Source organism: Cervus canadensis, chromosome 10 (assembly GCF_019320065.1).
Source record: "Cervus canadensis isolate Bull #8, Minnesota chromosome 10, ASM1932006v1, whole genome shotgun sequence".
Taxonomy (NCBI): Eukaryota; Metazoa; Chordata; class Mammalia; order Artiodactyla; family Cervidae; genus Cervus; species Cervus canadensis.
Window position 1 is genome coordinate 2671527 of NC_057395.1, and position 21861 is coordinate 2693387.

Here is a 21861-nt window from a genome sequence, read left to right on the forward strand (position 1 = left end):
GTCTCTAAACCAGCCTAAAAGCACACCTTGTATCCAGCAAATAAAAATAGACCCAAGAAATGCTTTACTTTGAGTAGAGACATCGTATTGCGTATGAAATGTTAAGAGATTCAGTTCTAAATTATTAATATAGACAATGTTAGTAATTGACTCTTTTACGATAATAATAATAATTTTAATGTTTATGTTACCACGTTTCAGTATCATGATGAAGTAGATAAATGAAATGCTCAAACCTAAAATGAATATTTCAAAATTAAGCTTTAGTTATATGGATTATCTTGACAGTCAATTCCAGGTTTCCCAGATGCTATATTTTATATATTGTACTTTGGCTTCAGTAGCTTGTCATAGCTTTTTGTCATATTTGTTGGTATAATTTTAATTTTATTCATGTCAGTTTGAATTAATTTGGGAAAATTTCAGCCTTGAATCATTTATTCTTATGGCCTCTCAACTCTTGAAAGTCATCTATTTGTCATTGAATCATAATTTGGGACTTGAGTGGTGAGCTTTAGCCAAACTATTCCTGATTTAATCTTCCCACTGGTTTTTATGCTATTTACTTAGAACATTTTTACAGTCAGTTTGCTCATAATTCTCATTTTAAGGATCAATTACTATCATTTGAATACAAGTTTGTCCTCTAAAAATGAAGGGTGGCGGGATTCGTGAGCAGCAGGAATGGAGTGAGCCAGGGAGAGGGCTGCGGTCTGGAGGCAGGTGGAGGCCACATTATCGAGGCTCCTTGAAGGCCATGGGAGCAACCTCATTTTTTGAATTTCATTTTTCTTTTATTTTGGAATATGGTTGATTTAAAATTTTGGGTCAGTTTCAGAGGTACAGGAAGTTGATTCAGTTGCACACATACCCATCTTTCCGGGTCCTCTCCCAGGCAGGTGACTGCAGAGCCCTGAGCAGAGCCCCCCGTGCTCCGCAGGAGGTCCTGGTGCTCAGCCGAGGGCAGAGGCGGGGAGGAGGGAGAAATTAGGGGTCTGGGATTAACATAGACACACTACTAGATATGAAACAGATAAGCCACAAGGGAATGGCCTCATTTTTCTTCTAAGATAGGAATCTATTCGAAAGGTCTGAGCACTGGATTGAATTTGTGAAGATCTGTGAAGTTTATCGAAGCCTCTAATAAAGAAAGAGGAAATATGTTTCCACAGTGTGGAATTTTCCACCACTTGTCCTACCTACACACCCATTTCTTTCTGGACGTGAGGTGAAGCTCTGCAGATTTATTGCAAGGGGCAGGGCGTGGACAGTGGGGCTGCATCCTTTGTCTGAGTAACGTAATATCAGGAAGGCTGGAGGGTGGCCCCTTCTGTGTCTGTAACCAAACTCAGGAGGAAAAAGAAGGTGAGTTGCTGTCTGTGGTGACAATTTTCAAAGTCCATGTGTTAGAGTTATCTATTATTAGCATAATGTAATAGTAAAGTGATTGATAAACTCAGTGACAGAGCATCTTCTTAGGCAGTTGTGAGACAACTTCAACAAGAACTGGCTGACACCCTCAAAAAGCAGTCCATGTCAGAGGCGTCACTGGAGGTCTTGTCACGTTATCGTGCCAACTTAGAAGTTGAGGCACAGGATTTAAAGAAGAAGTTATGTCAACTCACAAGTCAGGTATGTATGAAATTGAATCTATTGACTCTTTATATGTAGGATAAAGTGTTTTAGGACGCTTGTTTTCATGGACAGCTTTCTTTTGTATTTTCATTGCAAATAATTTACTACAATTTTATTATCTTTATAATGCACTCATGTCTAAAACTCGAGTTTCATTCTGCCATTTGCATTATATGTATTTTTCTTATATTATTTACCCTTAGGAAAGTTAAGAATTGTGCAGCATTCTTCACAGAAGTTGAGAGATTTTGTTTCTTTGACACAATACTTTTTTTTAGTGATACCTGTATTACCATGATAAGGCAAGCCACGTGAAATCAGAGGATGTTTAATGGAATGTTTCAGGAAATTATCATTTCTCATCTTCACTTTTGTGAATGACTGTAGAGTTATATATGTATTTATTTCATGGATTTCAGAATAACTTGTGTGGAAAGGTTAATATACAAACTAGTTGAAGTTAGGCATTGCCTTGTTTTCATTTTAGACATATTATAAAAGCCTGGAGGTATTCAGATGGTATATAGTATGTACATACAAAATAGAGAATTAAGAAGATTATCTAGATCCTGCCATTGGATTTTTTTTTAAAGTTGTTGAAATACAATTCATCTATCATAATCCACCTACTGAAAATGTGTAGTTCACTATCTCTTAGTGTAGAAAGGTATCACCTGTGACCCATTTTAGAGCCTTTCCGTCACCCCAGAAAGGAAACCCTGCATCCCTTAGCCACCACTCTGAGCCCCAGGCAAACACCATTCTAATGTCTGTCTCTGTAGACTTGCTTGTTGGCGGTATTTCATATCAGTGGAATCACACAGTGCGTGCTCTTTTGTGGTTAGCTTTTCTCATTTGATGTAATGTTTTTGAGTTCCATCCATGTTGTAGCATGTATCAGTTGTATTTCTGTTAATCATCAAACAATAAACAATATGTGGCTAAGTTATTTATCCATTCACCAGTTGATGAAGCTTTGGGTTGTTCCCACTTTGAGGCTATTGATAATGCTGCTGGGAACACTGATATACAAGTTTCTGTGTGGACATGCTTTTGTTTTCCTGGGGTTGGATCTTATCCTCAGAGTTAACTGGCTGACTGCACCTTTTCTTGGCCTTTGCTCAGACTGTCCTTTTGGTCTTCACAGTTTTGTTTCCTCTTGCGTAGTCTTCCATTTATTCAGACCTGGTGCCCAGTCTCTTCTATCCAGGGAGCTTTCCTGACTGTCCAGTTCTCATTAGGCCTTTTCTCTTCAGCTTTTGTCATCTAGTCTGTGAAGAATATTTGAGCCCTTGATTTTACTTTGTTGTCATTTTTTTCATGAGGGAGAATCTTATCTAAATATACATTGGTTTCACAGGGAATATTTATTGATATTCACAATACTTGTCTGCATAAATGGAAAATATTTTAGCTTAACAGTTGTTAGAACACAAGTACTTTATTTTATTTTTTTTTTGATCTTTTTTTAAAAATTTTTTTTTATTTTTTTTATTACTTGGAGGACAATCACTTCACAACATTTCAGTGGGTTTTGTCATACATTGATATGACTCAGCCATGGATTTACACGTATTCCCCATCCCGATCCCCCCTCCCACCTCCCTTTCCACCCGATTCCTCTGGGTCTTCCCAGTGCACCAGGCCGGAGCACTTGTCTCATGCATCCCACCTGGGCTGGTGATCTGTTTCACCATAGATAGTATACATGCTGTTCTTTTGAAATATCCCACCCTCACATTCTCCCACAGATGAACACAAGTACTTTAAACCATACCAATAATTTCTTCTTGGAGATACTGGTATAGTAAAACTTTTATTAAGAAACTAAATTCTATTAGGCTAATAGAATAGTTCAGTGAAATGCTCATTTTTTTGCCTGACTCTGGAAGAAAAATGTAAAATTTCCTTCCTTCATTATGCTTCCAGATGTGGGATTTACAGAATTCTAGCCTTTCACCAACTGTGAGGTTCTGGGGTTGGCTTCTCTGATATCCATAGCTTGTAACCTTAATTTTCTCATCTGAGTACTTGCTAGACATTAACAGTTGCTGGGAGTAAATTGGTTCAAAACTTTGATTTAGCAATAGGGTAATGTTTCCATGGCAGTGACTTCACCCTTCCTTTGATGGTCATGTAAGTTCTGTACTCCTCTATCCAGGAGGTGCTATTTGCATATTAATCCGTGGTCATCGTCCACTGAGTAGTACATAGAGGAAGTAAGTTACAAATTATTGTAAGTGGAGAACACTGCTAGTTGGTTAGTGGAGTCAGTGAACATTTTTGAAGTACTGGATACATGTGCTCTGGGCCTCATGCTCCCCCTTACTGCCACTTGCAATGGTATGGAGAGTGATTTCAGCGTGACTTGTGGTGAAGACCACTTCTGTTGGCATGACATCTGCCTGATATATGAAATTGTTTTGCAGATAAAATAGAGCGACTGTAAAAACGCCAGTTATAAACAGTTCTTATTCTGTGTCACGTCCTCTTCTAAATAGTTTATGTATGTGCTTAGCTACTCAGTCGTGTCCAACTCTTTGTGACCTCAAAAACAGTAGCCTACCAGGCTCCTCTGTCCATGGGATCCTCCAGGCAAGCAAGAATACTGCAGTGGGTTTCCTTCTGGCAATACTGGAACCATTTCCTTCTCCAAAGTACATTATGTAAACTCCACAATATAATCTTCCAAACATCCCACTGAGGTTGATGCTACCATTATCTCCATTTTATGGATGGAGAAACTGAGACACAGAAAGGTTAAGTGACTTGCTCCAGGACACACGGCAGAACTGACGGAACTGTGACACAGGCCCATGCATTCTGGCCCCGGTATAGCCACTGCCTCTCACACTAGTTCCTGAAGCATCCGGTTGTCACCAAGAGCAGTGTTAGCGCTCGTAATCACTGGAAGATCCGTGGTCCTTTACATATGTGGATATTTAAAGTGATGGCCGATGTGGAGCTTGGAATAAAAAAAATTTGTTTACCATAAGGTAGTTTTCTGTCTTTCCCCATTTGAGTAGTTTATAAATTTGTGTGTTTATTTGAGAAAATCTGATTTAAAGCATGGATGATGTGTTTGGGTGCTAGAGGAGAGGTCAGTAACCTGCAGAGGGCAGACAGGAAATATTTTCACTTTGTGGACTTAAGGTGTCTGTTGTAACAACTCAGCTCTGCTGTGTGGCAGGAAAGCAGCCTTTAACGATATGCAGACAAAAGAGACAAAAACCAGTGATGGCGGATTTACTCGGTTATCAGTAGTTAAAACAGTTGTTTTTTCTTTTTGTTTTTAGTTGCAAGAAGCACAGGATCAACTTACAGAGGCTGTGAGATGTGCTGAGAAAACACAGGATCACGTCCAAAAGTACGATTTAAGCAGCGTAGAAAATAAGTATAAAGCAGATAAACAGTATAGTATGAGAATAGATCAGTAGTGATAATAAACACATTATCGTGAAGCTGTGTAACGTTTCAGCTTTGAGCTGTTTTGAGATGCATGATTTTCCCCCATTATTTCCATATTTTTCACATTATCCACAAGTGAAAAGTCAAAGTGTTAATCGCTCAGTCATGTCTGACTGTTCGTAACCCCATGGATTAGAGCCCTTCAGGCTCCTTTGTCCATGGAATTCTCCAGGCAAGATTCCTGGAGTGGATTGCCATTCCCTTCTCCAGGGGATCTTCCTGACCCAGGGATCGAACCTGGGTCTCCTGTGTTGCCGGCAGATTCTTTACCATCTGAGCCACCAGGGAAAGTGATTAGTCACAAACAGAAAAACAGTACAGTTGCCAAATCATCTACTTTTCAAAATTCTAAGAAGCTATGTAATTGAACCTGCAGATGTTTGTTCAAAAACAGGGTGGTATTTTAAAAATCTGTGTGTGAAAGACTCCTGTGACAGTCCAGGGCTTAAAACTGTGCCTTCCGAGGCAGAGGGTGTGGGTTTGATCCCTGGGTGGGGAGCGAAACCCCACGTGCCTCAAAGCCAGAAAACCAAAGCATAAAACATAAGCAATATTGTTGTCAATTCAATAAAGACTTTAAAAATGGTCCACATCCAAAACAAATCTTTAAAAAAAAAACCTATGTGTGAGAATAATTATTTTAAAATCTGCATTTTAGGCTTGAAATTGAAAATGCCGAGTTACAAACTACAGTCAAAAAGCAAGCGGGCAAAATTGAACAGCTTGAGAAAAACCTGTTAAGTACAAGATCGGTAAGTCAATGTCTTAATTTCTGTCATACAGAGAAAGGATTTTAATTTTTTTACTAGTAATATATAAGAATATTTTGGGCAATGTGAAAATTCTCATTGATTAGCTTATTGCATTTTTATTGATACTGCTCTTTACTAGCAGTGTGATTCCTCTTTGTAGAAGAAATTGACTGAATTCATAAAATTAATGATTTTTATAGTAATATTTTGGAGAAGGCAATGGCACCCCACTCCAGTACTCTTGCCTGGAAAATCCCATGGATGGAGGAGCCTGGTAGGCTACAGTCTATGGGGTCTGGAAGAGTCAGACACGACTGAGCGACTTCACTTTCACTTTTCACTTTCATGCGTTGGAGAAGGAAATGGCAACCCACTCCAGTGTTCTTGCCTGGAGAATCCCAGGGATGGCGGAGCCTGGTGGGCTGCCATCTATGGGGTCACACAGAGTCGGACACGACTGAAGCGACTTAGCATCAGCAGCATAGTGAGATTTTAATTTAAAAAAATTGTGACAGTCCAAAAGCAATATTTTATAGACCACATTTTGTTTGTTCATTCCTCTGTCAGTGAAATTGGGGTTTTTCCACCTTCTGACTATTGTTAATGATGCTGCCTTGAACACTGGTACACAAACATCTATTTGAGTCCAGAAATTTGAGTAATGATTTGATTGAGAATTTTGAATTTCGTTTGTAATCCAAATCTTTCTGTGAGATTTTTGAGAATGAATCATTTTAAATATTGTAGTTTGTTCTCTTCATTCAAAATGAATGCTTTATATAGAACCATTTTTCTGAACGAATGTATTTTTCATTTGTTGGATTTATTTTTTTAAAGAGATGGGGGTTGCATGGGAATTTTTCAAAGATTATTTTAGTAAGCTGTGATTTAACAAAACCTGGAATATCTTGAACCATTGATGAAAATTATTTTAGAGCATCTCTAGAAAGTAAAATGTAAATATAGGCACTCTTTAAAAAACTTTCATTAGCATTAATATTTTATGTGTAAAAGCCTCTATTTTTAACAAATCAATGTTGGCAATTTAAATTCCAGAAAAGTGATGAAATGAAAAATCATTTTAAGTTGTTTTAAGAAAAGTCATCAATTTTGAAATCTGTTCTGGAGAAGGAAATGGCAACCCACTCCAGTACTCTTGCCTAGAAAATCCCGCGGACAGAGAAGCATGGTAGGCTACAGTCCATGGGGCTACAAAGAGTCGGACACGACTGAGCCACTTCACTTTCCTATTGGCATCAATCAGGTTTAAAAACTGTGTTTACTACAAATTCACATTAACTTGTGAACTCATGAGAAATAATATTTTTAAGAAAGAATAAATCTCTCTAGGTGTTTAAAAATAATTTTCTTAAATTTTTTTTTCTAAGTCTGAGGATGAAAAGGAACAATTAAAGAAATATATTGAATTAAAACAATCTCTGGAAGATAGGTTGGACCAAGAAAAGAAGAAAAATAGTGAGTTAGAAAAAGAGATTACTGGGTAAGATTTTAATGTTTCTGATAATCTCAACTATTAATTAAAGTATAATTTTATTTTATTAAAACCTTAGACACAAATTCATTTTTGTGTGTATTTTCATAATTAAACACATTATCCTATTTCAAAGTTTACTGTGGAAAGTCAGCACAATCTGAAGTGTTTTTGAGTGCAGCAGTGTTGTACTTATCTGTAATGATATCTAAAATAGTAACAACCGTGCCTCTGCATATAGTAATGTCACTCTGTTCTTCATCATCTATGCTGAATTTTTACTTCTGCAAGGTATCTTTGTTCTTTTTGGTAATCCTGCCTTCTTTTAACTGTGTTCTTTCCCTTCATCATTCAAGTAATTTATTATCTAAAAACATACCTGTGTTATTGTTGAACAACATTAAAAAGTATCTTGATTTGGTTTATATTTTCTTTTTGCCCCAAAATTTTAGTTATAAAATGTACATAGAAAAATCCATGTGTAACTTAAAGAATAATAAAATTAGTGACCATGTTTTGATCAGTAAGATAAAAAAACTGCTTCTGTTTTTTTGCTGAGTACAGTCAACCCTCATCATCTACAGATTCAGCCAAACCAAGATCAAAAGTATTCAGGGAAAAAAATTTGAGAAAGTTCCAAAAAGCAAAACTTGGATTGGTCTCAAGCTGTGGCAACTCTTTCTGTAGTGTTTACACTGTATTTGTAACTATTTACAAAGTGTTTACATTGTATTAGATAATGTAGGTGACATAGGGATGACTGAAAGTATAGGGAAGCTGTGCTTAGGGAGACTTGAGCATCCCTGGATTTTGTATCCACAGAGTATTGGGGGATTTCTGAACCAATCCTCAGTGGATGCCAAGGGATGATTATACATAGGGTTCTTCTCTGATTCTCATTAATATTTTTCTCTTTTAATTTTCTCTACATTGCTTTGCATTTTGTTAACAATGTGCTGGGCAAGATTTCAACAGTCTTGAAGAGACTGGTACACACTCTCTGTCTCTCTCTTCTGATTTCCTTTCTTCTAAAGCTCTCAGCCTGGGTTATTTCCCACTTAACTCAGGCTCCAAAGAGGCTCCAAAAAGTTTTCTTTTTTTTTTTTTCAAGTTTCATTTTTGGATTTTTATATCTACTTTCTTTTCTTTTTATAGAGGCTGTGGTCAGTAGGACCAAACGTGTCGTGTCATTTTAAAAAACATTCATATATCATATCTCTTCATCTTTAGCTTGAATACTGATCTCTGGTTTATAACTAATGTTTAATAATAAATTAATATTTCACACTAGCATACTAAAAATTGACGTTAACTTATTTATAAGAACTCATATATATATCACACACAATATATTTAAATGTGATAAAATTTTTCTTCATCATATTTATCTAAGATTAGAATTTAGTTATTATGCTTTCAAGGAATATTAAATTAGAACAATGAGAAAGTATTATAATTTATAGATTTGTTTTATCTGATAGAACATATATCTGTTTAAATAATTATTAAATATCGGCTCTTAAAGAACTTACTCATTCTATACATTTCTACAGATTTAAAAAAGTCTTAAAAATGACAAGAAGGAAGTTAAATGAATATGAAAATGGAGAGCTTAGTTTCCATGGAGATTTAAAAACCAGTCAAACTGAAATGGATATTCAGATTAATATGCTAAAACATAAGGTAATTTTTAATCAGTTTTCGAACCCCAAAATCACTTAATTTGGGTGAATATAAATCATTCCATGCATTGAGCAATGAAACACAGATTTGTCTATTAATTTTTTAGGTTGGACACCAGTAAAAACGACAGCTTTTCCCTATATCATTTTTAGATAAAAAGGGCTCACTCTTGACTCTCTCTGTCTTGAACCCTGGCTGGTGATCTGAAGCTGAGCGGCACAGCATTAATGACCCCAAAGCATCAGTTGTTTTTGGTGACAGGTTTGTTGAAATCTAATGAACATACCATGCAGTTCATTCATTTAAACTGTACAGTTCAGTAACTTTATAAAGAGTTATACAAGCATTACCACGCTAGGACATTTTGATCACCCTCCAAAGAAACCTTACAGCTTTTTGCAATCATCCTGTGCCAGTTTTCCCTTCCTGATCTTCCCAGCCTGAGGGAACCTTGACTCCACTCCCTGACTCTGTAGATGGCCCTTTTCTGCACATTTCGTGTCAGTGGAATCACACCATATGGGATGCTTTGTAACTGCCTTCTTTCTTTTTTTTTTCCCCAATTATTTTTATTAGTTGGAGGCTAATTACAATATTGTAGTGGTTTTTGCCATACATTGACATGAATCAGCCATGGATTTACATGTGTTCCCCATCCTGAACCCACTCCCACCTCCCTCCCCACCCCATCCCTCTGGGTCATCCCAGTGCACCAGCCCCGAGCACTTGTCTCATGCATCCAACCTGAACTGGCAATCTGTTTCACACTTGATAATATGCGTGTTTTGATGCTGTTCTCTCAGATCATCCCACCCTCGCCTTCTCCCATGGAGTCCAAAAGTCTGTTCTATATATTTGTGTCTCTTTTTCTGTCTTGCATATAGGGTTATCATTACCATCTTTCTAAATTCCGTATGTATGCATTAGTATACTGTATTGGTGTTTATCTTTCTGGCTTACTTCTCTCTGTATAATGGGCTCCAGTTTTATTCATCTCATTAGAACTGATTCAAATGTATTCTTTTTAGTGGCTGAGTAATATTCCATGGTGTATATGTACCACAGCTTTCTTATCCATTCGTTTGCTGATGGGCATCTAGGTTACTTCCATGTCCTGGCTATTATGAGCAGTGCTGTGATGAACATTGGGGTAAACATGTCTCTTTCAGATGTGGTTTCCTCGGTGTGTATGCCCAGAAGTGGGATTGCTGGGTCATATAGCAGTTCTATTTCCAGTTTTTTAAGGACTCTCCACACTGTTCTCCATAGTGGCTGTACTAGTTTGCATTTGCCTTCTTTCATTTAGCATAATATTTTCAAGGTACATCTAACATGTATCAGTATTTCCTTGCTTTTTATTGCTCAATAATAGTCTATTGTATGGACGTACCACATTTTATTTATCCATTCATCATCTGATGGACCTTTGGGGTTGTTTCTACTTTTTTGGCTAATGTCAGTAATGTTGCTGTGATCATTTATGTCTAAGTTTTGGTGTGAACATATTTTTTCATTTCTTTTGGGAATACAGTTATGAATAGAATTGCTGTATTACACAGCAACTCTGTTTAACCTTTTGAGGACCTGCCATACTGTTTTCTAGCATGGCTGCATCATTTTATATTTTTATCCAAAGTGTGTAAAACATTCCAATTTCTATACATTCCTGTCAACACTAGTCGTTACCTGTCTTTGTGAGTATAGCCATCCTAGCAAGTATGAAGTGGCATCTCGTGGCGTTTTATTTCTCTCTCTGAGGAGAGGACAATGAAGATTGAGTTCTAGATTATTAACTACTCAAAGCTACCCCATCTCTTTTAGAATTTCAGTAAACTGAGATGAGGTCAAAAGTCTGATTTTGGTAATTAAACTATTTCTCGTTATTTCTTATAGTTCAAATCATATGTCTCATTGCTTACTAGTCTTCATTGTTTTCAAACTTGAGCAGAAATTCTAAGGAGACACACCTGTCTATTTGTAAGAAATTGTAATTGAAAGGAACCCTGAATAAACTTCTTTCTGAATAGTTTTTAAGTCTTTCTTCTATTTATATGCTTCTTCTCATCAACATTATTTGTCATTAAAAATCTCACCCTTTATTATATTTCAGTTTATAGGAGACCAGTTTCTACCTGCATTTAAGTTATGTTTCTTTACTATCTTTTTTTCAAAAATCCATTTTTCTGTTTTTTCCTAATCAGCTTTAAGTTTATCGGCTTCAAGAAACAACAATTGGTTTCGTTCAAAATCTACACTTAGGAAAAGGTGGCCAGGAGGGCTGGCTTCTCATCTCCTCGGCTCCAGTTGGGGTAGCTCGAGGGCTGGGGGCTGGAATCAGGTGAAGGTGTATTCATTCCCATGTCTGAGAGTTGGTATCTGTGGTTGGCTGGACTTTGGTGAAGGCAGACAAGTGAAACACCTACCCTGAAGACCTAGGTTCTCTTTGCAGCCTGGGCTTGCTCACAACATGGGGGCTGGTTCCCAGGTTGAGAGCCAGGCAGAAGCTCTGCTGCCTTGTCTAACCTCACTTTGCAGTTCACGCAGCATCACTTTCATCATCTTCTGTTCAATAGGAGCAAGTCACTTTTACTTGGCCTATATGCTACCTTTTTTTACAGAATACATTTTTTAAAACTTAAGGGTACATTTAAACACTAGCACAGTTACTCACTGGCCACAAGTTTTTATGTTCCTTCCATGTGAAAAATACCCTTTCCCCCCCATTCCCTCACAAGTCTCAGCTACAGTGTCAGGCCCAGGCTTAAGTCAAGGTCTTATCAGGTACAGATGGCACATGGGGATGTGGTTTCTGGGTGTGATTTCTTGAGTGTGACCCCGTGAGCACACCACTGTCAGTACTAAGACTTGAGAACTAAAGGGACAAGTTATCTGCCACCCACACCCTCACCATTCTGCTGGGTGACTAGACTCTCCTGTTCAGAAATGGGAAAGGGGAGGCGCCGTAGTCCATGGCAGCTCTGAGGTCCAGTTTGATGCCGCCAGCTCTCTGATGAGGACTTGGTCCTGCCCATAGGAGTGCTTCTCCTTTGCTCTACCCTCTGAGCTCTGTGTGCTGGTTTTTTCATAAGAAATGACCTCTGTCTGTAGCTGAGTCATGTTTCTTAAGCCAGCTTCCTCTTTGTTGAACTTCTAGGAAAATCCCAAAGGCCTATTCTCATTTGTATGTCTTGGTCTCTGTTAGGCCAAGCACTGTTTTTTTGCTGCCAAGGTTCTCTTTAAAACTTTTAGTGTCCTGTAAATTGGATTGGAGTTCATGTTGTTGGAGAGGTTACCCTCACAAATCTTTTTTGAGAGAAGCTCTGCGCCTTGGGCTTCTTGTGAAGCTTTGTAGGATAATGCCTTTAAAATCCTTATGCTCTTAAGATCCTTAAAGGAATTTGAGGCAGCACGTTAAGTCTTTCCAGGGCCTTAATGAAGGGTTTTACACAGTCTACAGGCTTCACCTTTAGACCATGTTTTCCTGGCAGCACCCTAGGTTTGATCTTAGCCCAGAAGCCGTTTCTCTCCTTTAGCGTCATGTGACAACTGGACATGTGGAGATGCTGTAAAGGGGATACAGATATTGAACCCAAATATAATTGAACCTGGTTCCTTTATATTTAATAGTCCTTTTTTTTTTTTTTGGATAGCTAACCCTCTCATTGATGTTCCTTTCAGCTGGCTCATAGCAAGAGTCTCCTTTCCCCTATGTTTCAGTGTCATTGTCTTCTCTTGCCTGGCAGCTGTCACGAGCATCCTCTTCAAGCGCCGTCAGGATTCAGTTTACAATGCTGTGAAGCCCTTTGGGTTTTCATTTCTTTCTCTGCATCTGCATTTCAGGTCTCACCTACCTCCAGGTTGAAAGGCATTCTCACATCTTTTAGTTCTTTTTTAATGGTATTTTTAATATCAGTGTCTGTGCCAGTTATTTATTGCCAGCAAATTGTATAATAAACCACGTCAAGGCCTAGTGGCTCAAAACAACATTTACTTTGTTCACAAATTTGTGTTGGGGCAAGGTTCAGTGAGTGAGGCCAGCGTGTTTCTTTTCCAGTCGGCATCAGCTGGGATGTCGTGGAGGTGGGGACCAGAGTCATCTGAAGATTAGTTCACGCACATGTCTGGCAGTTGGAGCTGGCTTTTGGATGGGACGTATGTTGGGGACGGTCAGTGGGGACACTGACAGGTGCTCAGTATGTGGCCTGGGCTTCTTCGCAGCGTGGTGACTGATGCTAAGGGTGGGTTTTCCGCCAGAGCAAAAGTCATATTCCCCAGACTCTGTGCAGTAGAAATCAGTTACTGAGGCCAGCACATATTTAAGGGGAGGGAATTTCAGAGAAAGTGTCAAAGAATTTGTAGACAGTTTCAATACCACCACCTCCACTCAACCTTGACTTACCGAGTAACCATTCTGTCTAAAGGAAAGTTCTTTCCAACATGGTGTCACTGAAATTCCAGCAAATTTTGTTTGTTGTTTTGTTTGGTATGTTCTGTTTTTTTGTGAAAAGTAACAAATGGTTATAAGAATGAGGCATTTTTTGTTGTTGTTGTTCAGAAAAATGTGTGGATTATCTCACTGAACTATTAGGAGATAGGATTTCTTTAACCCTTCGAATCATTTTTCTTTGGAATGCAGTTCAAATTAGCAAAAAGTATTTGTAGTTCAGAAAAAGACTTATGGGATTAGAATCCATATTTACAAGATTTATTAATTAGAGTCTGATTTTCACAGTCTTCTTTTGAAAAGCGTTTAACTCAGCTCTAGATAACTCAATACAGTATCCCTCAAACTTCTTTAAAACATAGGGCATTAAGATGGGGTGAAGGAGTAAGAGACATTCTACTAAGAGGTGACTTGTCATTTTACGGAGAAAAAATAGAAAAGAATGCAAAATCAAGTGCAGATGTTGTGTGACAAAGATGATGACAGTGAAGAATATATCTTGTGACTCTTGGTGGTTTGAACTTCTTTCTTGATTCTTTGAGTAATCCCTGGTCCTATATTCTACAATACAGATACCATCGTATTTATTTGATCCTGGGTTTGAGTTAGGCTGTGCTCAGTCCACTTGCCTCATTACCCAGCAGTATTGTTTTATTCTTGCAGATCGATGATCTTACAGCAGAGCTGGAAACTGCATCTTCAAAATGTCTGCACCTGGATGCAAAAAATCAAGTTCTTCGAGAGGAGTTATTGTCTATAAAAGGAATGCAAAAGAAATGTGAAAAACTAGAGAAGAATAAAAAGAAGTTGGAGCAAGAAGTAGTGAACCTCAGAAGTCTTATAGAAATGAATATGATAGAACACAGTCAAATAGAGCAGTATAAACGGGAAATTGAAGAAAGAGCGAGACAAGAACTCGTAGAGAAATTAAAAGAAGTCAACCTATTTTTGCAGGTTAATATGTTCATCTGTCATGTGCTTGAATTCACCTCATTGTCAATTACGTTTTGGATGTATACAGCTTATGTGTTTGCTCTATTTCCCGTAGAGCAGTTGGTTTGGTAGTTTTCTGGAAGGCAGGGGACACTTGTTTCTCCCTTTAAGTATTTCCGTTTCCATCACAGTTATCACCAAATTGACCTTTCAGAGTGATTCTCACTAGAGAATCCTTTCATGTATAAGACCAATTGGTATAAAAGAAGACTACTAGGAGGAAAAGAAAATATTGTGGTTTAGAACTGGTACCATCCTCTTGAATTATTTTCAAGTTGTCTTCTTCAAGTTTTAAAATTTTAAGTTAATCCTCTTATTCTTTGAATTATCAGATTATATAAGCACCACTCTAACAATAATCCCACTTTAATTTTATAATTCAGATTTAATTCACTTCACATTGACAATAATTGTTTTAAACTTCTGCTCTCTCTTTTTTTAACCTTTCAAATTGCTTTCTGAATCACAGACTCAAAACATAAGGGAGGAAATATCATTTTCCAGGTTAATGATTATTTTTAAAATGTTACCTTTTTAAATTTGCCTTAGATACAAGCAGCATCTCAAGAGAACTTAGAGCAGTTACAAGAGAAGAATAATGCTTCCATAAGAAGTCAGATGGAACTCAGAATTAAAGACTTGGAATCTGAACTCTCCAAGGTGAAAACTTTGCAAGAAGATTCTCATAAAGCAGAGTTGGAAAAATATAAGCATCTCTACCTGGTAGAACTAGCAGTTAGAAAGTCATTGGAAGGTAAACTAGACAAGTAAGTCAAAACACAGAATCACAGAAACTAAATTTAGTTCGTTAATTTGTCTCTAAAGCTTAATTTTTTTAGAGCGCGGTTGGTGAAATTAGTAGGAAGTGAAAGCTGACTAGATGGTCACTGCTAGAGGGCGCCCTAGGACAAGCTATTAATACTGTGTCCTTTTAGGTTTTTCTATACTGCATAAAGGCATACTTCTGAAACTGGGGGCAATGAACACAGGGGTGAAAGGCAGGATAATTCACAGAGTGGCTAGAAGTAGCATGGTGACCTGACTGAGGGGTGTGGAGGACTGAAAGGGCAGATCGCACCTCCAGGGCTGAGTCCAGCTTTCCCCAGTGTCTGAAAGCAGAGCTTTCCCAGGAAGCCTTTCATAAGCCAAAACAGCATAAAGCAAAGAAGAAGGGACCCGAGGACACGTTTGGCTAGTTGGTACATAAAGTGAGTATGCACAAGTGAAACACAGGTGCTCCCAGATAGGTAACTTGACCTGAGATGTGGGGTGTGGCTTCCGGGAAGGAGCTCCGTGGGGCCAGTCTCCCTGCTTGGCCAGCGCGATGCCTCTCTCTGTAAAACGTACACTGAACCTTTTTATATGAAACCAAAAAGCCTCTTCAAAAAAAAATTTTTGTTTTTTTTGATTATCAAAAACAGATGTTGATGTAGGCCTTTCCTATAAGCGAAGTAACATAAAGTGCACTTTGGAACAGCAGGGGATACTTGTAGTTGTTCCTGGGGCTGTTTTAGCTCTTCTCAGTTACCCATTTACTTTGTTGTCCTCCCCTCAAGATTGTGACTCTAGATGACACCTCAGAGCCAAATGCTTAATTTCTCCGAGGTCGTGAGTGATACGTGTACACAAGGGTGGTGAAAGCAAATGCTTGAACGCAGCTTTGTGGGAGGTGTGTCCCTTCACCCCTGAACTGTTTCCTGGGGGCAGGCGTGTCCCAGAGGCAGCAGGGGTCACTGTGGGCCCACCTCCCTTTCTCTCTGACGCCCTTTCTCTCCTCTCCCAGCGGTGACTTGTTACCTGAGGAGCCCCAGAGACGTGCACTTCTTTAGAGCAAGGTTACAGCTGTCACTGTTTACAGGAGGCCCGCTCTATGTGTTCAGGGTTCAAACAGTTTAATGGGAATTCCGTTTACTATACGGCAACTTAAAAAATGCAAATCCTTTAGGGAAACATGAGCAAGGTTGGTGTTTTCCATCTTCCCCAGGACTCATGAGAGGCTGGCAGAGATCAACACCAAACTTGAAGTGGAGAAGCAGCAGAACAGATCTTTACTCAGCACTCTTAGCACGAGGCCAGTCCTGGAGCCCCCTTGTGTTGGAAATTTCAATAATCCTTTAGTGCTCCATGAAAGTCTTACTCCACGAGCAAATGGAGGGTTTTCTACCTCAATTCCACGCCGTTCAGATGACAGCATGGAGACTTACTTGACCAAGGTTAGTTCTGTTATCTTTTTTCACTGGGTTTCAGATTTCTGATATGAATGATCCTTGTTTTTAATTTGGTGAACTTCTGAGTTGTTTATTTGACTTAATGCACCCTAAGTAAAAGTCATAATTAGCTGTGCTAATAAAGGAGACAGAAATTTTATGATTTTTTTGGTCCCAGAGTTCTTGATTTTAAGAGATACTTACTAAACTATTAAATTTCTCAAAAAGCTGTGTTTAAATTCTACTTTAGAAACAAAATCTTATTGCCTAGTATCCAAAAGTATTCTTTTAGATGTTTCACTTCCTTTCTAATTGATTTCAGTTGGCAATGGTTCATAATCATTTCCAAGCTCTGCTGTACGCAGCAAAGTTTTTCTACCTCTAAGCATAAGTGAATCACTGGCATCTGAACACTAACCACATATGGATGCTTTTTGTTTTAAGGAATCCTAGATAAATCCTTTTTATGAAATAAATAAGCTTATAGTACTAAACCAAAACATTAATTTCTAGTTTTAGCTTAACATTTTTTGTCATTTTCTTACATAAAATTTGTCATTTCTTACAAAAATGACATTTTTGTCATTTTCTTTAATTACTATTTTACCTATAGCTTTTTTTTAATTAAAAAAAAATCTTGCTGAGCATTTGTAGAATACTTCTAGATTTGTAGTATATTCAAACATTTAAAAATTATAAATGAAGCTCACTTTATCTCTATCTTGATATCACCTGGATGAATGGTATCTAAGATAGCAATGATGGGGAGTCTTTAAATTGCAGCCAGTTTTCACTGTTTAATCATTGTGATTAAAATATCCATTTCAGTCAGTGCACCCGGGTTTATCGTTTTGATAGTGTTTTCATGATGTTTATGGTGCAGATAAAAGTAGCCCTTGTTAAATGCAGTCTCAACCTGCTTTCTCATTTGGCTTCTTGCCATCATAGGAGAGCAATCTAAGGTTTCTTCGACAGCACTGCGGCTACGTTGGGTCTTAGTACTTGAGAGCCGTGAACCTGGAGGACGTGCTTTAGCTGTGCAGTCACAGCGGGCCTCCCAACACTTCATCCCAAGTCAGACACTGCCCCACGCAGGCCTCAGAGGAGGAAGCAAATGCTTGACCCCCGTCCCAGGGGCAGGCTGCCTACTGCAGACTCAGGTTCACGATGTTGTGGGCACATAACATCTTGTCAAAGAAGAGATTTGGAACCAAGCAAGCACTTTGGGAGAAGTTCCTTCTCCCAAACTCACCCATTTTGTAGCTGTCCTCACCTCTCATAAGGAGGGTAGGAGTAGAAGTCCTCACCTTGGAACTTTTCTCCTTCAAGTTCCCTGTCTTGTGTTTTTAAAAAATTTATGCTTTATAAATTAACTGTATCAACTGACTGCTACATATAGGAGTTTGACAATAATTTATTCTTGTTCTTGCCTTTAAAACATGATTTAGTTAGAAAGCTCCTATGTCATGTCATGCCACAAGTCTTGTTGAACTATGTAAGAAGGCTTTACATATTCATTTTCTCTACGTTACAGTTAAAAATCTATGTGTTTTTTCTTAATCTGAGGAAGTAGCTGGCATAGGACTCTGGACTCATTAAGAAAGTCATTGGCTTTATTACTTCTTTTGTAGAATTACAAACTTTGCCTAAATCGTGACTCTCATACCTTAAAAAAAGTTGTGGTTTTTTTTTTCCAAAGAAAACAACCTTTCTTTAAAAAAAAAAAAACTTTTGTGGGAACCATATTACATAAAACGGAGAGAAGTATAAAGCCTTTTAGCCAAAGGAATGGCCAGAGGTCCTGCACTTGTGATTTCTCCGTCCCTCAACCCTGCAGTGATCCCTGTGGGACCTACCACGTCTATGGGACATAGCTTGGAAATGAACACTTATGAGAGAATCCTTCTCACTAAACACCTTTAGAATAAAAACTTGCTGGTACATTGTTTTCTTGTGTATAATTTTCTCACCTTTCTGTGTTTTCGTGAAATGGAGAAGTTTAAAGAAAATTGCAGATGTGTTCTCCTTAATAACATTCGACTCAAACTACTTCCTCCATTTGAACAGGATCCTCACCTAGAAATCAAAATAAAGGTCTTGGAAGTATGTATTTAGGGCAGGAGCTGTGAGGGGGGAGAAGATAGTAATCTTGTGGGTCATTCCTAGGATTATGGATCATTCTCTAATTTGAAATTCTATGTACTCCATAGACTGATATTTATTGTACTTTTTATCAGATTAAATAACGTTCCATATATATGTTCTCTGTTGTCTATAAGTGGAATAAGTAGGAATTCATTTTCTTTATGTGATTATTTTTCTACTTAAGTAATCTTCAAGTTAGGTCTAGTCTCTAAAAGTATTATTTAAATGTCACATTTAGTAAGCTGTATAACATTCCTATGATAATATCTCTTGCTTAAGTTAAAGATAAATAACATTTGACTTATTTCAGATGCGGCAGGAGTTGGACAGGAGTATAACTAGAGAGCTAAGAGAAGGTATGTTGCCAAAATGTATGAATTAAATTTAGACATTGATTTCTGAAATAGACTGTAAACAGTAAATGGCATCTCTTTCCATTGTTTGGATAACAGATACTATGTTAAATATTTTTTCTTATCCATAGCTAATGAAAAATGTAAAAGCATGAGCAGTCATAGTGAAAAATATTCTTCCTCATTTATCCATCATGTTCCATAGTTTTAAAAAAAATCTCCAAAGGTCTATGTATTTCTGTGTATTTCGGGCTGCATCCTTCCTCTACTGCTGCCATCGCTGAGGAACTGTCCGTCTGCGCCCTGACGCCATTCTCAGGAAGCATGGCGTCCACACTGTCTCAGCGCTGGTAGCGGTTAAGGCTAGAACACCCAGACTCAGGCAGTCATGTTTGCATAGCTGTCACCTGATGGCCGCCTTATAATTTCTGTGTCATTGACTTTGTCGCTACTTTATCTCTTGCCCTCAGGAAAAGCTCCAAACACCCGCATCAATTTGGGTCCTTCGAAAGTAGTTGGCCTTATCTCTTTACCACCTTACTCTGCCCCGTAGCTCTGCATCTAACCAGCCAGACTCTGTAGGATCCCACAGATTCGTTTCCTCACCTCCGGTCTTTGTACGTGCTTCTCCCCTCCGTCTCCTGTACTTTCTCCTGTCCTTCAGGCATCTGCTTCCATAGCACCTCCACCAGAAAGCTGGCAGTACTGACACAAAGCCGGCTGTCCCTTCTGAGTGTTCCCTGTGCAGTCTTGTATACCTGTCTTAGTATTTGTAACTCTGTATGGAAATTGCCTGTTTATCTGTTTTTCCAGTTTATGGCATTGTCATTTCTCAGGGTGGACTGGGTCACCTTCATCTTGTAATTCCAGTGACACAGCACCTTAGCAGATAGTTATTGAGTAGATGAATGAAGAATGAGAAAGCCAGAAGCTCTGATACTCAGCCACATGTGGGACCATGGGCTGATTATATAATTGTAGTCTTGTATTTTGTTTTCTGTCATCTATAGATATGTTTCATTTTTCAGAGCACTTAGAAATATCTCAGGTTTTTGTTTTTATGTTGTTTTTTTTTTTTTTTACTAATACTGAGTTAACTCAAGTATTTTAGATAAAGAATGTGATCCTTTTTCTTTCCAGCTGCTGCTGAATTTGAATCTGAGTCCTATGGATTGTCTCCTCTAGGAGCTACAGATGGGTCAAATCTGTATGAGGACCTGCTTTTGAAAACATCACAAGAATATGTACAGGTTTTGAAGAAAAAATATATGATCTGAAAGATAAATAGTAAAAATTTCCCTTCTGGACTGTTTTCATGACATTTTAGTTGTTTCTCATTAAACATGATGAGAAAATCTTTATTAAAGGGAACTATTTTTGTGTGTGTGATGAAAATTTAATGGTATTTTAAAAATACTACTTTTAAACAGTAGTATCTAAGTACTTTTGATACTAAGTATTTTCTCTGCAGCTAACTTACTTTTAAGTGATTTAAAAACCAGCACTGTTAAGTTTTCCATATTCAAAATGAAAGTGTTAGTCACTCAGTCATGTCCGACTCTGTGCGACCAATGGACTGCAGCCCGCCAGACTCCTCTGTCCTCCGCTATCTTGTGGAGGTAGCTCAGATTCATGTCCATTGAGTCAGTGATGCTCCCAACCGTCTCGTCCTGTGTGTCCCCTTTCGCCTCCTGCCTTCCATCTTTCCCAGCATAAGGGTCTTTTCTGATGAGTCAGCTCTTCACATCAAGTGGCTGAAGTATTAGAGCTTCAACCTCAACATCAGTCCTTCCAATGAATATTCAGGATTGATTTCCTTTAGGATTGACTGGTTTAATCTCCTTGCAGTCCAAGGACTCTCAAGCCTCTACTCTCAACACCACAGTTCAAAAGCATTAATTCTTTGGCAGTCAGCCTGCTTTATCGTCCAACTCTCATATCCATACGTGACTACTAGAAAATTGTGTATATATGTTAATCCCAATCTCCTAATTTATTCTTCCCCTCATGTTTCCCCTTTCATAACCGTAATTTGATTTTGAGATGTTTTGAGTTGGTTTCTCTTGTGTAAATAAGCTTATTTTTATTAAATTCCACATGTAAGTGATGTGATACTTGTTTTTCTCTGAGTTATTTCACTTTGTATTATGATTTCGAGATCCATCTGTGTTGCTGCAAATAACATTATTATTTCTTTTTATGGCCGAGTAATATTCCATTTTGTGTGTGTGTGTGTGTGTGTGTGTGTGTGTGTGCACCACATCTTCTTTATCCATTCTTCTGTTGATGGACACTTAGGTTGCTTCAGTGTCTTGGCTATTGTAAATAGTTCTGCAATGAACATTGGGGTGCATGTACCTTTTTGAATTATGGTTTTCTCCAGATATATGCCCAGGACTGAGATTGATGAATCATATGGCAACTTTATATTTAGCTTTTAAAGAAATCTTTATAGAGTTTCCTACAGTGGCTGTACCTAGTTGCATTCCATAAGTAGTGTAGAAGGGTTCCCTTTTCTCCACACTCTCTCCAGCATTTATTGTTTGTATATTTTTTGATGGTGGCTATTCTGATTGGTGTGAAATGATCCCTTAGTATAGTATTTCTGCATTTCTCTAATTAGTGATGCAGAGCATCCTTTCTGAGCATCCCTTCATGTGCTTTTTGGTCATCTATAGGTGTTCTTTAG

The 21861-nt window shown here is 38.1% G+C and overlaps 1 protein-coding gene across 6 annotated transcripts in view; it reads left to right on the plus strand.

Annotated features, from left to right (window-relative positions):
- Window positions 1-21282, plus strand: part of ANKRD26 (ankyrin repeat domain 26) — a 71099-nt gene extending 49817 nt beyond the window's left edge. For 3 of the 6 annotated variants that reach the window (XM_043479669.1, XM_043479667.1, XM_043479670.1), the window contains 10 exons: window positions 1480-1632; window positions 4932-5002; window positions 5762-5855; window positions 7244-7356; window positions 8901-9030; window positions 14138-14428; window positions 15017-15234; window positions 16452-16680; window positions 19130-19175; window positions 20313-21282. In XM_043479669.1, the coding sequence (XP_043335604.1) occupies window positions 1480-1632; window positions 4932-5002; window positions 5762-5855; window positions 7244-7356; window positions 8901-9030; window positions 14138-14428; window positions 15017-15234; window positions 16452-16680; window positions 19130-19175; window positions 20313-20449 (1482 nt within the window). In that variant the 3' untranslated portion in view covers window positions 20450-21282. Of the gene's footprint in view, window positions 1-1479; window positions 1633-4931; window positions 5003-5761; window positions 5856-7243; window positions 7357-8900; window positions 9031-9136; window positions 9292-14137; window positions 14429-15016; window positions 15235-16451; window positions 16681-19129; window positions 19176-20312 lie in introns of those variants that run through there. The other 3 variants (XR_006271590.1, XR_006271591.1, XM_043479668.1) reach the window with 3 other exon arrangements.
- Window positions 21283-21861: the final 579 nt, after the last annotated feature.